The sequence below is a fragment of the Lissotriton helveticus genome, chromosome 1_1, assembly GCF_964261635.1.
Source record: "Lissotriton helveticus chromosome 1_1, aLisHel1.1, whole genome shotgun sequence".
In the NCBI taxonomy this organism is placed as follows: domain Eukaryota; kingdom Metazoa; phylum Chordata; class Amphibia; order Caudata; family Salamandridae; genus Lissotriton; species Lissotriton helveticus.
The window spans coordinates 363,817,160-363,834,251 of record NC_136057.1 but is presented as its reverse complement, the minus strand read 5'-3'; the positions used below and the strand labels follow the sequence as shown (position 1 = coordinate 363,834,251).

General features: G+C 42.2%; 1 protein-coding gene across 2 annotated transcripts in view; it reads left to right on the top strand.

Annotated features, from left to right (window-relative positions):
- IL17RA (interleukin 17 receptor A) overlaps positions 1 to 17,092 on the top strand; it is a 264,599-nt gene that overhangs the window by 138,189 nt on the left and 109,318 nt on the right. For both annotated transcript variants that reach the window (XM_078673656.1, XM_078673657.1), the window contains exon 5: positions 10,012 to 10,138. In XM_078673656.1, the coding sequence (XP_078529782.1) occupies positions 10,012 to 10,138 (127 nt within the window). The remainder of the gene's footprint in view (positions 1 to 10,011; positions 10,139 to 17,092) is intronic.

Here is a 17,092-nt window from a genome sequence, read left to right as displayed (position 1 = left end):
TGGCACGACTCCGGCCACGCGAAGGCGCGCCCGCTACGCGATCCCGCTACGCTAGGGGAGGAGCGTTAAGTAGGCGTTCCCTCGGTGTCACATGCGCAGTGAAGCGCTGGCGGATGTAAGCGCCTCTACCCCACTCCAAGATGGCGGCCCACCCCAGGCACCAGACCCGCCAAACGGCGGTGGGGGTACAATTTACCGTGCAGGTAAGGGGGCGGTAAAAGCAGAGGGTCCCAGCAGACCTGAAAGAAAAAAAGTTAAGTTTAAAATACGCTAGTCAGCGAGCGCGCTAAACGCTCCTGGCAGCCGTGCGCTACCTTGTCTAAGCGCGGGGAGGCAGGGACTCGCCTTAAGTAGGCGTTCCCTCGGTGTCACATGCGCAGTGAAGCGCTGGCGGATGTAAGCGCCTCTACCCCACTCCAATATGGCGGCCCACCCCAGGCACCAGACCCGCCAAACGGCGGTGGGGGTACAATTTACCGTGCAGGTAAGGGGGCGGTAAAAGCAGAGGGTCCCAGCAGACCTGAAAGAAAAAAAGTTAAGTTTAAAATACGCTAGTCAGCGAGCGCGCTAAACGCTCCTGGCAGCCGTGCGCTACCTTGTCTAAGCGCGGGGAGGCAGGGACTCGCCTTAAGTAGGCGTTCCCTCAGTGTCACATGCGCAGTGAAGCGCTGGCGGATGTAAGCGCCTCTACCCCACTCCAAGATGGCGGCCCACCCCAGGCACCAGACCCGCCAAACGGCGGTGGGGGTACAATTTACTGTGCAGGTAAGGGGGCGGTAAAAGCAGAGGGTCCCAGCAGACCTGAAAGAAAAAAAGTTAAGTTTAAAATACGCTAGTCAGCGAGCGCGCTAAACGCTCCTGGCAGCCGTGCGCTACCTTGAATGGGTAAATGGATATGCCCCATATATTGTATTGATCCAGGTAACGCACTATGTGGATAAAAAGAAATCAACATATAGTATGTTCGGGCAGTGGACAGTTGGTAGATAGTTTTCTCAGCAAGTGCTGCTCACAGAGGGATTGCAGTTTTCGTTAATAGATTGATACCTTATCAGATTACCTACTCATAGGTTGATAAAGAAGGTAGGTGGGTTCTGATCAGTGGATTCATTAATAACAATAGGCTAACTATAGCCACAATATATGCACCAATTGAAGAACATCCTTTAGCTCTTTTGGATCTCTATCATGCATTACTGCATATCCCTGGTACAGTGATAATGGGGGGCGATTTTAACTTTTTGCAAAATCCGGGATTGGACTCATCCTCTGGTACACGGAAACAGAATAAGCCCCGCACAAAAAAGATATTAGGCGAGTGTATGCAAGGATTAGACTTGATAGACATATGGCAAAAAAAATTTCACAATAAGAGAGAGTATTTATGTTTTTCAGATAAATATAAAACAGCGGCAAGATTAGATACATTTTTTACCTCATGTAATCGAAAATTAATTAATTGCACATATATTCAAAACTGATTATCTGATCGCACGTTGGTAAAGTAGTAAGCAGCTGGGCTAAGGGCATGGAAGCTATCTTCAAAATGGTCCTTTGATAAAGTTCAGCTCGAGGTTGAAGACTGGTGCACGCAAACCCAGAATACAAAAAAAAGTTTTTTCAATTGAACAGGAATACAGCTAGGGTAGAAAGTGTTTGGGAGGCTTTTAATTCCACTATTCGTGCATACGTAACTTCTAAAGATATAGCAGCTAAATGCCTCCGAAATGCACATAGAGCATAATTAGAATTAGCAGTCAGATGAGCAAATGAACAATATATAAAGGATAAAAGTAGTATAAATAAATTAACATTAATGCAAGAATGTAAAACTATGAAAGATTATTATTACACTAAAGGCTACTTGGCAATTCTACATATCTTCAAAAAGTGCACGAGGGGAGTAAGTTCTCTGGTAAATGTTTAGCCTGGCAAACAAGAGAGAGACAGGCATACTATAGAATTACTGCTTTGGTAGACAAGGATACAAATATTCGCATTCCAAATGAAATGCAGATACAAGAGAAGTTCTTAAAACACTATGAAAATTATATATTCGGTTAGGCAGGAGGTTGATATGTTAAGACTAAAGGGTTTTCTTATGAAACTCTCCATTCCAAAACTACAGGAAAATCACATTGGGAATATGTTGGTAGATGTCACATTTAAAGAAATAGAAGATATAGTGCAATCTCTGGCTAACGGAAAAGCATCTGGAGAAGATGGGTTGCCTGCTTCACTATGTAAAAAAATCATTTCAATATTAAATCCTGAATTAGTAACACTAGCCAATCGTATTTTGAAGGGATGCGAGATTCCATCCTCCTTTCGTACAGCAGTAGTAGTTACCTTTTTAAAAAAGAATAAAGACAAGGAGGACGGTAATTCGTACAGGTCTATAAGCCTCTTAAACACAGACTATAAAATTATAGGCAAATTATTGGCAAACAGAATGAATAAATGTATGGAGTCAGTTATAGATTTAGACCTGCGTGGATTTGTGTCATTGAGACAATTATCTTTTAATACTAATTTTTTTAGTTGAAGCGATAGATTATTTTAGTCAAAACAAAATTTTGCCACAGATTATGTTATTAGATGCCGAGAAGGATTTTGACTTGGTCTGGGGGTAAAGCCTTTTTTACATTTTAACTCAGTTTGAATTTCCCGATCAATTTATTAATATGATATCTGAGTTTTATAAAGGGGCTTCTGCACAGGTAATTATAAACAATAGGAAGACTGTCGTCTGCAAAGTTAACAGAGGAACAAGACCAGTCTGCCCTCTGTCGCCACTACTTTTCGCTCTTTTAATAGAGCGGTTAGCCATAGCCATTCGGTCAGTTAGCAATTCAACAACTGCAGGAATGGCAAACCTAAAACTATATGCTGATGATATAGCTCTGTTTCTGAGACCCGACTTAGAAGTGCAAAAAAATATATTCAGAATCTTCCAGGAATACCAGCTAATTGCAGGATATAAAATAAATAAATTAAAGATGGAGATTCTACTCTGCAATAAGGCACCTGAAACTTTATTAACAGCACTTGGTAAACTGCTCAACACTAGACCTAAGAGGTACCTTGGTCTATATGACTCCGAAAATGTAAATGACCTGTATGTGTTAGACTATCTCCCAGATGCATCAAACAAAATCCGCTCGCAAAGGGGCAGATTCTCAGAATTTGCCCCTTTGCGACCGGTATTTTTGCATTTAGGATGCATCATCCCAAATGCAAAAATCGCAAATTGAGAATTTGCTAAATTGCGATTATTTGCATTTAAGGAATCTCAAATTGAGATTCCTTAAATGCAATGCATGAAAGTTTTAAAAATAGCGAATTCGCTAATAGGGCACGCAAATTACCATGAAGTACAACTTCATGGTAATTTGCAAAAACTTTGAAAAATGCACTAAAGTGCATTTTTAAACTTTCATGTTGCGCACACACATGCCCTAAGGGCATGTGTGTGCGCAACATATGTGCACAGATCAATTTCAGGGCTGAAACAGGGTGTCCTTTGGACACCCCTGCACCCTTGAAATCGCAATCTCAATTTGCGATTCGTTAATTGTGATTCGCAAATTGAGATTGTTTTCCCATTCATTCCTATGGGCCTCTAGGCCCATAGGAATAAATGAGGAGGTATTCCTTAATTGCGACTCGCAATGTGCGAGTCGCAATTAAGGAATTCTAAGAAATCGCTATTTTTTTAGTGATTTCTTGATGCATTCCATTTTGCTATTCCTTAATAGCGAATCGGTATTTTTCGCTATTAAGGAATCGCAAAATGAGTTGTTGATGCATCTGGGGGTAAGTCATTTTAGTTAACAAGATAAAAGGGTTGTTTTCTAAATAGAATAATTTGCCTCTTTCAATACTTGGTCGGGCTGCACTGATCCGTATGTCGGTTTTACCTTCATGCAACATTTTATTCTCAGCCATCCCTAGTGCAATACAACTGTTTTTTTTTTAAAGTGTAATGTCCTTTCTGGGCAAACAAATCACCTAGACTAGCTCTGGATGCACTTTATAGACTAGTTAACAAAGGTGGCCTAGGCCTCCCTAATTTGAAAGAATATTACTTTTGCGAATTTTGCACACACCACATATACTCAACTAAGTCTTTAAATATTAATAGATATGATAACTTTTTTTAGATCTGATTTATCTAGAATATGATAGTAAATATTTTATGCGTTTAACAAAACCCCCCAAATAGTTAGATATAAGACGCAACAGTGAAATATCAAGCGTAAGCAACAACTGTTTCGGTTTTATGAGATTCCTATAATTAATGGATCAACATTGCTATCAGATATATACATGTGGGAGGATTCCTTGATCGACAGGAATGCAATGTCTAAATGGATGAGCCACGTTTTTGGGAAAATATGGGACTGTTTGGAGGTGGATTAGAAAGACTGGAATAAAATAGAGCCCAGTATTAGATACTGTAAAAAAATGGTCTTTATTAAAATTAGGTGTTTTATATGGGATTTAAATCCCTTACACATAATTGCAACAAAGAAACTTGCTGAGTAACTGATAGAATTTAAAACCTACAAGACCATTAGTAGCTGCGTTTTGCTCTTATGCAGCCAGGGGGAAGGTAAACTGTATCGGAAAGGCCAAAAACATGGGAGTTAAAACAAGGCCTCGAGATATCTAGTGTAGCTTGGGATCAGATTAATAATTTCTCTATACTGAAAGGGCCCAATCTACGATGCATGCAATTTTATACCAAATGGCTCCTATATAGAACTCCCGATGTTCTCCATAGAATAAATCCGCAGATTGCGGCAAATTGTTTATGTTGTAATATAGAAGAAGGGGGGAGTTGGATACATACTATATGGGGCTGCCCCAGTTTGAGTAAGTTTTGGGATGAAGTTAATTGGTATTGCACGGATAAATTGAAAATACGACAAAAGCTGGATGCTCAGACAACAGTTTTTGGATACTCACCTGATTTAAAAGCTGACCTGCTGCAAAAAAACAATTATACACTGTGGTCTCATTAGCTAGATCTTTAATACTACAAAGATGGTGGTCTGACGATATTCCGACATTTTAATACCTACTTAATAGGATTAAGGAGTCGGAAAAAGATACTCATTAAGATCTGGGTCGTATAGGAAATGTTTACAGTTATGGGACATTCTGGGCTAAGTGTTCTCTTTTTTTATGAGAAATTACAAAAATGTATTATACTGTACAGGTTTTTTTTAAACATATTTGGTGGATTGTGTCTAAAAATAATTAGCTGTGTTTCCGATGCTTTTCTATGCTCCTATGCAAGTATGTATTCATGGATCTGATGAACTATTTCAATAAAAAAATATATTACAATAAAAAAGTAAACAGCATTTAAAATTGCTTGACTGCTTGTGGAAGGCAGTACGTAATATAATAAAATGTTCTGGAGCCTCCAAATCATGGGTGCTGAGCATGTGATTAAGAAACCAATGAGTAACAATGTTCACGTTCTTTTAAAAAAAGACAGGACTCTCTTCAGCATTATAAAACAATTCTCCAATCTACATACCTGCTCAACCAATCCAGATGCTATACATTTGTCTAGTATGTTTGCAATAAAATAATTACCCTTGGACATGAAAGTGATCTCTCTCTCTCACAGATATGTTTGGAAATGCATAGCTTTTTACACATATTGTATGGTTTTATGATAACCTTCTGCAACGTTTTTGGATTGTGGTTTAGACTAGAGGTATTTTAACATCTAGAATTCACATTTTAATGTTCCAGTAAACCAGTTGTTTGAGGTTTTCAGCCCAGTTTTTATGAACTTTGAGTTGGCCCTTTTTGAACGGACCAAGAGTTGAAATTACTTATTTAAGGGATTTTCTGAACTCTAGACTCCACTTTCTTTTTTTTTTTTTTTTTTTTTAATTTAAAAAAACTTTATTGGCGTACAAAAGAAGACCATACAAAAATATATATATACAGGTGGGCGTACAATAGCGGTCCTTTCTATAACAGTCCATTTGTGGATGCGCGCGCTTTCCGTTTGTTCTCCCTCCAAAGCAAGAAAGGGAGGAAGAGGACAAGACTCCACTTTCATTTAGTAGAAGACCCATACAATGAGTTTTTGTTCCTCAGTATACAAGAAAAGCTGGCTCTTGAATTGCAAATCATTGGTGCACTCTAAAAGCTACAAATCAAATATCTTAGGTTCACCTTTGAACACAAACTGTTAAGGGAGGCTAAAAAGGCATCTGAGTGTGTGCCAGTTAAACCTATGGTAACTACACCAGAGGGATGTTTTTAGCTCTTTGGGGCTCATTCTGTACTGCTAATGATTATAGCATACATTAGTAGGATTGAGACAATAGTGCTGTATGCCACACCAATATAGCCGACTGTCATGTTCAACATGGAAGATAATCTTCGTATTAATATATGGGGCATGTCCTGTTTTGAGCAGTAATACTCCTATTCATATTCTGCCATTGAAACCGGGACTTGTGTCATTATGGGCTAGATTGGGATTGGTGCTGGTGAGATTCTATAAATTGTTTAGAGCTGTGCCCTTGTCACCCCAGGCTTGTTTAGATAAAGAAATCATGTAACAAATTCACATGTATCAAATAAATTATGGTCAATTGCCCATGATCTTGCTTGACATTTTGCGCTTTGTGAATCTTTGCTTTCATGGGGACAATACTGTACAGATGTTTAAAAGATGATTTAAAGAGGTGAAGGGATTATTTCCAGAAAACACTGAATTTCATGAACTTTGTAAACAAAATCGACATATAAGGATACTCTGCTTGCTCAAGTTAGTATCTGAAGCATATCTAATGTATTTTTTGGTCTGAACGTTTATTTTTTTACCAAGCATGTAATTAGCCAGTACCATTTTGACCACATTGAGGCTCTATGGAAAAGAGAGAATGTTTTGGTACCATGTTGAGTCCCGTGTGCTGTCATTTATGTGAGCAGAAACCAGAGAATTTGAAGTATGTCTTACTAGACTGGACTAGTACTTAGTTAATATAGATGACTTAACATTACAATATTTCTAAGTTCTTTGGATGAATTTTATTTATGATAAAAGTATTGTTTTTATAAATGTGGAAGATAGTGTTAAGTTATTTAATGCTTTTAGTATTAAGGTTTTCAATTACGATAAAGTGTAAATATTTTTGAACATTTATTATATTTTTTATAAACTCTATGGGGGTCATTAGCATGGCGGGCGGACTTTGTCCACACGCCATACCCCCAGGAAATGGGACCGCCCGCCATATGTGCGGGGGTCCCGTGGGTGACATTAGGATGCGCCCGCCACACTGGCGGGCGCATCCTGCATTTTCAGCACCGCCCGCAGCAATGGCAAAAATGCATGTTGTGCATGTGCATGCACAACGTGGCAGGCACAGCGCGGTGCCTGCCATGTTGTGCATGCACATGTGCCCCCTCACCACCCAACATCCTTGGGGCCCGCAACGGGCCCCCAACCTAGAAAACCACCACGGAAAGGCTCCCTCCCGCCTGCATCCTGATATGGATGGCGGTGTCTAGCAGACACCGCCACCATATGAAACCCTTTTCTGTCCGGTCGACTTGTCGACCGGGTGGAAAAGCGGCAGACGGTCTTCCCGTCTGCCGCGCTCCCCTCCGAATGGCGGGGGGAAATGGGTGGCGGGCGGGCTAGGATGTAGGGCGGATTGCCACCGCCCGCATGTCGGTGGCGATCCGCCCTACATCCTAATGGGCCCCTAAGTACTTAAATAAACTACATTTAAAAGTGAAACATTGTTGGAAGAATAGGAAAAGCAAGGCGGGAGAAGGGCTGTGTTGGAATGGAGCTTCACCTGCCCACCACTGTCAGACTCACTCCTACACATAGGACAGAGAAGACAGACTGCCCTTGGCCTCTAAGTCTACTGACAGAAAAGTCCTTGGCTGAAACGTATACACTGTACTTGCAATAACGTCATCTGTTAGGAACACTGTATCTGAAAGAATAACAGAGAATGCTACTGGGAAACCAGTGGTCCTCGAGGCTTGCACTTAAATGACGTATACCCATTTCTCTAGGGGTAATAGCTGGCTCGCAATCACTAAGAAATACATCATAAAAAGGCTGGGTGGTGTCAAGGGACAAATGATTGTTGCACACACTAGATTTGTGGCTCCGTTTGAACGTCCGTTGTTGTTGTTTGTGCATCATATCATATTTTGCTTGCTTTTTTTCATTCAGGCATCAGCCTCTGCATATCCCTGCCTCGTTGACTTCTGCTTCCTCTCTTACCTCCACTGACCCTGGGGGCATGGGGGTATTGCCCCACTCAAATTCTGGCCTCCAGAGCACCCAATTGTATTAGTAAACAGCAAAACATTTAAAAAAACGTAATTCATCACCAGGCCGCATGCAGCAACAGCATGGCCCTGCATAATCCAGAGGGGGTGGGGCTTAACAATATTTATAGACACCTGCACTATTCCTCACGTCACTACTCACCAGCCAGCCTGGACCCAAGTGCATAAGCGTTGAGATGCATGCTCACGAGGGGCCTCCATGCAGTGTGTCATTTGAGGAGGCGTGGGTGTGGGAGGAGGCTATTTCGCTCCTTATGGAATTTGTGTCTGACCTTTGACGTACTTTTAAATTAAAAAGGCGGTCAGACACATATGAATGGACCACCAGCGGTAAAGCCCATTTAAGGACTGCAGAGGCGGACGTTGTGTTTTGCCGAACACGAGTAAGTGCTGTTTGGACTTTGGAGTGTGTGACTCACTGGTGTCTAGAGCTGTGGTGGGTGTTTTTGACTCGCTATCAGTCTTTTGGATGCGAAACCTAGTGTCCAAGTATGCTGTTCTTTTAGTTAATTTCAATATGTTTATTTGGGATCTTTTATTGTATTGGGGTAGAAAAAGCATTCATTAATCGTGGGGGCCCATGGGGCACACAGCCCTGCTAACGAGAGATGTGATGCCGCAAACAATGCGCACAGGCTAATCCTGTGGGGTCATTGCAGGGTCGCTGCTGCACTACAATGCCATAACCTGTCTGCCATCTACCAAGAATATCTAAATCAATGGAGGGAAGGAAGAGCAAGATATTTTAGTGAGGTCCTACACTCTAGCTCCTCCCGAGAAACAGTTAATTTGTCATCAAAATCAGGTAGTTCCTCCTCTCCCAAGGGGATACAAAGAGTTGAACCAGATGGCTAAGGTACGTGTCGCAGGAAGATCTGAAAATTAGATCTTGGCAAATTGCGATGCCTTAAATGCAATACAAGATGGCATTTAAAATAGCGTTTTTGCTATTAGGGTCCACTAAATACCGAAAAATTAAACCTGATAGTATTTAGCGAAAACTTTGAAAAATGCACTAAAGTGCATTTTTTAAAGTTCCAGGTTACTTACACACACGCACATGCCCTTGGGATATGTGTGTGCGCAACATGGGTGCACCTATCAATTTCAGGGGTGCAACAGGGTGTCCTTTTGACACCCTTGCACCCTTTAAATTGCATGCGCAATTTGCGAGTACCTAATGGGCACTCACAAATTGCGCATGCAATTCCCATTTATTCCTATGGGCCTGTAGGACCATAGGAATGAAGGGAAGCCATTCCTTAATTGCGACTCGCAATTTGCGAGTCGCTATTAAGGAATTTGTAGGAATCACTATTTTTTTAGAGATTCCTACATGCACAGGCTTTTGTGATTCCTTATTAGCGAATCCTTATTTTTCGCAAATAAGGAATCGCAAATGGCATTTTTGATGCATATGCCAGTCTTACGCCTCACCACTTTCAAAATTCACCAGCCGCCAGTACACTGACAATATGTTGGTTCCTTTCCATTGATTGTCAAGCTTGAAGTATGTGTGGTGATGTCTTGTGGAATTGTCATTGACTTCAGTGCAACCTCATGTACTAGAATGTGGTCGTCATTATTGTTCTGTTTGATTCCTACTGACAGATGCTGAGTAACTTCTCCCCTTCTTTGTATTTTCCACATTTATTTCAGTGGCAGTTTGCATATGATCGCTTTATTGTGGACCCAGGAATCAGCTATAAAGTGGTTGTTCATCACCTGCCCATGTTGGACGGCAAAGAGGATATGAACCAGAAATCTCAGAACTTTACCGTGCCTGGTTAGTAGTTTTCCGTTGCACACTTTTTGCAGCAGTCCGGGGCAGATGAGTCTCTGTACAGGATAAAGAGAATCAACTGAGGGATGTCCTTGTAGTCACTGTTTCCCAAGAATGCTAAATAGTAGTGTTCTAAGACTACCTAATGTTTCCCTAAAAGTTTTGAGGTTGTTTCAGAAAAGCTGTGCCATGAAACAAGCCTTTGCAAATGTGTTTTACTTGCTTGAGCTGAAGGGAAGGTTTATTACCACTGTGTATTGTACCACATTGAGCCATGAAAGTGTATTAGGGGGAATGGGGGGGGGGGGGTGTTGTGTTCTGTTTGTTTTGGTGGTATCCAATAACAAAATTGGTTCACACAACTAAGAAGCCTTTCCAGCATAATACTATCAAAATATTATTCTATGCAGAGAAAAGCGTGTAGTTGTTCCAAGAGCTGTCCCCTGGCTAGCAGACGTTTGCTGCATTGTGACTGAAACTCATGGAGTAGGGGGGAGTATAGTGCTCGGTGTAAGTAGGAACATCAATGAACGCCCAGTCATTTTTGAGTGAAACTTGATGTCCTCTTTAGGGAAACGTCTTGTCTAGGAATGTTCCTTTGGAGGGAGGTGCTAGAAAAATAAACGTGACACTCTTCCACCATCATTTTCAGTTTTCGGATCACTGAAAATGTCTGATGCCGAAATGTTTTTATCTTTGGATTGCATATTTTTTATTTGCCCCTTTGCCACTCAGAACATTACTTCCAATCTATACTGTGGCACCCAACACGCTGTGTATGCGTACCACCTACTATGCATCAAGAAACAGTATAAAACATCTGATTATATTATCAACACATCAAACTCAATCTAAAGTTGTGTTGTTACCGGGCGTTGATTGCAGCCTATTGCCACTGGGCAGTCTATGGAAGGCCTTGGTTGAATTATTGAGGTACTGGTTTACCCATAAGTGCAGAGAACCAGAGCATCATCATATTGGTGATGAGGCACAGCTCTATTTAAGAACAGGTATATTTTTTGAGAAATAAATAATGATAATCAAAATAGTTAAAGATTCAAAACAATTCTGTGTGATTGTCTATCCCTTTAAATGTCTGTCCTTGTACAGTGTTTACACTCATACACTTTTCATGGATCCCCTGTAGCTAGTTGAGGCTGCCTTTGTTTCTTGATCTGTAGTGCACTATGTGGCATCCTTGGTATTGTACATTCCTTGTGTATTTCTGGAACAGGCCTTCCTTCATTCTTTCAATTGTTGATGAGCTGGGCTAGAATTGTGAATAGAGAGCCCACACAGTTTCTTCTGCCTGCAGAATGGGTCTTTACGATGGCATGTCAGTGGTTGCGACCCATCCCTTTGCCCAGGTACATGTGATCCTGTATCTCTAGGACTGGCTGCTGAAGGCAGGTTCCACACCGCTAGTTTAGCTCATCTGCGGAGCACAATATTGCTGTTGTTCGGCTTTGGGTTCTCCATCAATGGATAAAAGTCTCGTCTCAGTTCATGCAGAGGCTGCCTTCATTTAGGTCATCATCGAGATCATCTCCCGGGAAGCCCCTCTGCCCCTGCAGGGAGCCTAGGGTGCTCAGGCTAGGTTTTAGATGAACGCTGCTCTTCAACATCTATGGTTTTGCAGCTCCTAGACCACTTTAGCATCTTATAGATTGTTGGTACCTGCCAATTGCTGGCACATGCGGGCATTCAGTTGGAACTTTCACATTTGTGGGCATGATGTGCCCATAAAATCCTACACCTAGAAAAGTCACCTTGCCCACAGGTGAGTGGAGCCGGGACTCGGTTTACCTCAATTTCGTGAGGCAATGTGTCCTAGAGAAAAGGTACAAGCAGTATTTAAAATGTACAGTCAAATAAGAAACGGCTGACTTAATAAGTGAGTTACAGAGTGGAATTTAGAAAAACCATGAAGGTTTACTATTAAATTTAAAGAAGTACAACTCAGAAATTGCGAAGTACAGATGGAGCAAATCGAATTTAAAAAGCAAAAAATCATTGCAATGGAGACTCTCGGTAATAAAGTAATACAGAACAATAGACAAAATCAAATCAATAAACCTTTTAATCAGAAACATTGATAAAGGTTTAATTTTAAAATTTTACGTAATCATATATCATGGCATGTCGCCCAATTAGAATCAATGTTTCATCAATGGTAATGGGTAAAAACCATTTGGAAAGTACCCACAGTTTTTCCTACCTGGATAGTATTTTTGATTCCTTGGGTTCCTGGGTGCCCAATGTAGCATCTTGAAGGCTGAAGATTTCTTGAACAGTAGAGTCCCTTTTTTAACATACCGCACTTACCAGGAGGGATCTCCTTGCTGCCGCTCTTTCAAATTTATAAAACCCAATGTGTCCTGGTTGCAACCTATGAAACTGAGATTTGGATTATCGCAAACAGTGCCGCTATTCAGGTGGAAGAAAATTGCTTTTGCACAAAGATTTTGTCCAGCCCTCCGACTTTCTCTCGCTGTATATTTCATGAAGAGCTCAGACTCCGTTATATAGAGGACTGTATTAAATCCAAGTCTACCTCTCTCTAGATTTCCATTTGGGGGAATGAGAAAGCGGCCCTGAGCCACCTCGTTATTAAAGATTGCATAGCAGGCGCTAAGGGTCTCAGCTTCTCTTGGCTCGCCCATGTCAAGGAAACCCTTTATGATCTGGGCAAGTCTCACCTCTTCGATGAACCTAGTTCTTGCTGCGGGTGGATAAAAAGGTATTGAGAGACCAGCTGCTAAATTGTGCACATGCTCAAAGGTTAACCATGGAAAGCAAGAAACTATTTGCTTGATGTTTGAGGCCTCCACACGTCCTTAAGGATTATTTGATCACTACTCATGGATGGTGGGAAAGATACCTCTCGTTTCGTATCGGAGCTGGTACTGTTGTGGATCTGTTATGTTTTCCGGTAGAGCATTTTAAAGTGGCTACTACCTGTCCACTCAGTCCCGGTTACATTAATTCTTTTTTTAGGTTTCGTAACCTGGCGAGGGGCGAAGCCCCTCCCAGATCGAAATCTGTTGTTTTTAATAGTGGGGTTAGAACCGCCTCTGCCTCTCATTGGCTAGCTCCATAAATGGAGGCTAGCCATTGGGAGGCAGAGGCTGTCAATCGCGTTTTCTCTCGAAAACGCGATTCGGGGGCGTTTCTGGTGCTTTTTTTAAGCCCCGCCCCTTTGTCCCGGGCCGCGCTGCCATTGGCTGCCGGCCCGGGACACCCCCGTGACGTCATTCCCGGGCCGCGCTGTGATTGGCTGCCGGCCCGGGACACCCCCGTGACGTCAGCCAATCACAGCGCGGCCCGGGACCTGACTTGTTCTCAGTTCCTTCTTCCTTCGCAAGAGCGTCTCGCACAGGAGGGGCTCGGCCGGTCTCTTGAAGAGCCGGGGGGAAGAAGCCTTGCTTGTACCTCCATTCCAGGACATTGTGTTCATCCTGTTTGATCTGTGGACGGCGGCATTCCACTGGAGCCTTGTCTATGCAACCTCCTACTCGTCTGAGAATTCAGGTTTGATCCTCCCCACCCAAGATTAAATGAGGCTACTTACCCCCCTGCCTTATCTTCAACGAAGAACCTAGATTTCGACACCAGCGAATAGGCACTGTGATGAGGCCAGAGGAAACAGACAAACATCGGAATTGGAGCGCAAATAAACACGTGTGTGATACACCGCCGTACTGAGTATACGTAAACCACGCGGCCATTTTGCAGTGGAGCAGTTGTTTCGCTCAATGCACCAAACGTCCTTCAGCAGCAAGCAAAGCGTTGTTTACGAGTATAGTATATACTTTTTTCAATATGTAATATTCATTTTCTTATTATTATTATTCAAGTCAAGTCAAAAAGATCTTTATTTCGGCAAAAAAAATTGAATAACATAGTTAATAATATATTACTTAATATATCAGAAATTAACAGGGTCTATCTTAAGCGTTTACTACAAGAGTGTTTACGCTTTGGTACAATGATATTACCAAATTATTTAGATCTACTGTGGAATTCTCTTTGTATTTGGCTTCGAGTCACTCTTTATAAAGATGGCCGTCTTCGTTGAGAATATTCGCGGCATTAGACCCTTAATTTGATCTTTTGAGCATATTAAAGACAAGTGTTGAGGCTTCCATAGTGGAAAGAAAGAAGGGTCACGGCCCGCAGAGCCTGGCCCAGGCGGAAATGGCGTCATGGTGAGCAGCATGTCGGGAGAGGTAGTATTTTGGTCTCTCTTTGCCCAAGCTACTGCACGGGTGTAGTCTGTCTGTGCATCCTCGCGGGCCGCTGACATGGCGGGAATGGAGCTGCTGTCCGACCAGGGCTACCGGGTGGACGGGCGGAAGCCGGGCGAGTTGCGCAAGATCCAGGCCCGCATGGGGGTCTTCGCGCAGGCCGACGGATCCGCCTACATCGAGCAGGGCAACACCAAGGCGCTGGCTGTGGTGTACGGGCCGCATGAGGTGAGCCTCGACTGTTGATGTTTTTTTTGGTTTTTTTTTGCAGTTTTATTTAGCGCGAACTGGACCCGCAGGTATTGGAGCACTTTACATGGGCACCGGTTTCATTACACAAGGACTCATTCATTTGTGGTAGGCGGTGGAAGATTGAGTGAGGTTCTGTTGTCTGTAACTTAAGCACAATCATCCTTACCTGTTGCTTGGCCATCATGTTATGTTAGGTCAACGGAGCTTGTATAGCGCATGGCTACCCCAGCAATGTAAATTGTTACACTGTGTTACTGCCGCACCCCGTCCGGTCTCCAGCAGCATTGGGGCGGTGGCATGGGAACTGTCCGCTTTTGGCTTGCTTCACTCGTCACCGAAAGGGAAACAAGTGCCCAACCCTGACGTCGCTAATGACAGAAGTTCCCCGTAAACGATTCGTGTCACGTAAACTTGCCACTTGGGCAATGTAGTTGTTATGGGATGCCTCTGCTACAAGACCAGGTTGAAGCTCACTTCTTTCAGGTTGCATACCTCTAAGAATTACCCATAAAGTCAAGATCGATACAATAAGCAATGAACTATTTTTGTATGTCAGCGTTTTGAGGTTAATAACAGAAAATCGTGTTAAGTGGCATACGTTTTCTCTTATGTTACACGTTACACAACTTAAACTGACCTCTCTTGAGCAATATGTCCTGCATTCACAGTTTTTAAAATGAAACTGTCAGCATTTTTTCTGTAGCACGAACCAGTATGAAAGTAAAAGTTGGATCTGCTTTTCAATGTCTGTGCTACTATTACCAATTCTAGGATAACGTGCTGGTTATAACACTGGCAGCAGTTTACATAACGAGTGTACACTTTATGGAAGCATGTATAGAGGGGTACTTGCTTGTTTGTAGTTGGTTTTGTTTTAAGCGGCGCTAACAGGAGAACTGGGCAGGTGCAAAGTACTGCCCCCTGACGGGAGCCCCGGCACTTATCTTTTTTTTTCTTCACAAATTAACCACATGTCAAAAGCACCATGTGTACTGTGCCCATTGGCGCTCAAAGCGTTACACCCAATTAACTGCCCCCAGCGCACCACCGAACTGTGCATTATTCACCCTCGAAATCTGACTGCCCACAGAGGCGAGTTTCCTTCTTATAGAGAGGATGACCCATAACCGCCAATGCTCACGACTTAGAAACTGGGGAACGAGGTTGGAGTATCGGCATCAGCGCAACAGCCTGTTATTCCGGGCAAATTTATTAATCTCCGGTACCTAGAAAAAAAAAATGTGAAACGTAACAGGTTCTCATGTAAAGCGCTCTAAAACCTTCGGGTCGGCATATGTGCTTTGACTGCTTGGTTTCCACACACCGCATCTGGGAAAGGTACGGTTAAAGGCCCATTTTTACCATGTTCGACCTCACAACTACACTCATTCTCCCCTGCCTCTCCATTTCCCTTTCTCAATACCTCGCCTTTCTACCAAGCGCATCGATGGCAATGGCTATTCTTTCTCCCCTCAAGTAAACTTAACAAACCCTCCAACAAATCTTTACCTCACACTTTTTATACCATGCACCTTGACTGAGCCTGGGTGACTGCGTAATTTCCCTTTCCAGAAATGGTGTAAAATGCACCCAAAAAAAACAGAACATATGCACTAGTACTCAAAATGCCAACTTTGGAATTTGGCCCTTTTTTTCTTTCAAAGTGCTTTATTGGATTTTATAAACAAAATAAAGTCGCTAGTATACAGCAATGCAGAACACCTGTTGGAAAAGGCAGTTAAAGTGAATTAATTACTTAAACAAAAATGCTTAATGCAGTATAAGGGAAAGAAGGTGAGAACGAAACATAAAACAAAGCATACAGTAAAACAAATCCTGACCATCATACAAAACATAAACAAGCATTTACAATGCAACGGTTTCGCCTTTGGAAAAGTTAGAGCTATTGGCAATGTAAAGGACAATGCCATTTATTTATCTGTTTTCAAAACCAACACATAAATACAAATGTTTCCATTTACAATGCCAATAGCTCAAACATTTCCAAAGGCGAAACCGTTGCATTGTAAATGCTTGTTTGTAAGTTCTACTTGAAATATACTAGACAATTTTTTTATTCCGTTTAACACGAAATGTAACATACAACAGTGTAGACTATCTATGCATTACCTTCAACAGCTGGCTAATAGTGAATGTTGTTTTTATGTCATCTTTTCAAAAATGGGAAACGGCCACTGCAACGCGGCCGTTTCCACGGATACCTTAACCACGCATGCAGTACAACGCATGCGTGGTTACCACGATAGCCTTTACCACGCATACCTTTACTACGAGGTATGTAGTAAAGGCATATGTGGTAAAGGTTAAAAGTAAAAAAAGGGGGCTCACCAGAAGTCACGTCGGGATATGCAGGCAAACAGCGTTGTTTAAGAGAAAACGGAAAAAACTTCTGTTTTCTCTTAACGACGTATGACGTCACCACGCAAGAATTCGAGGA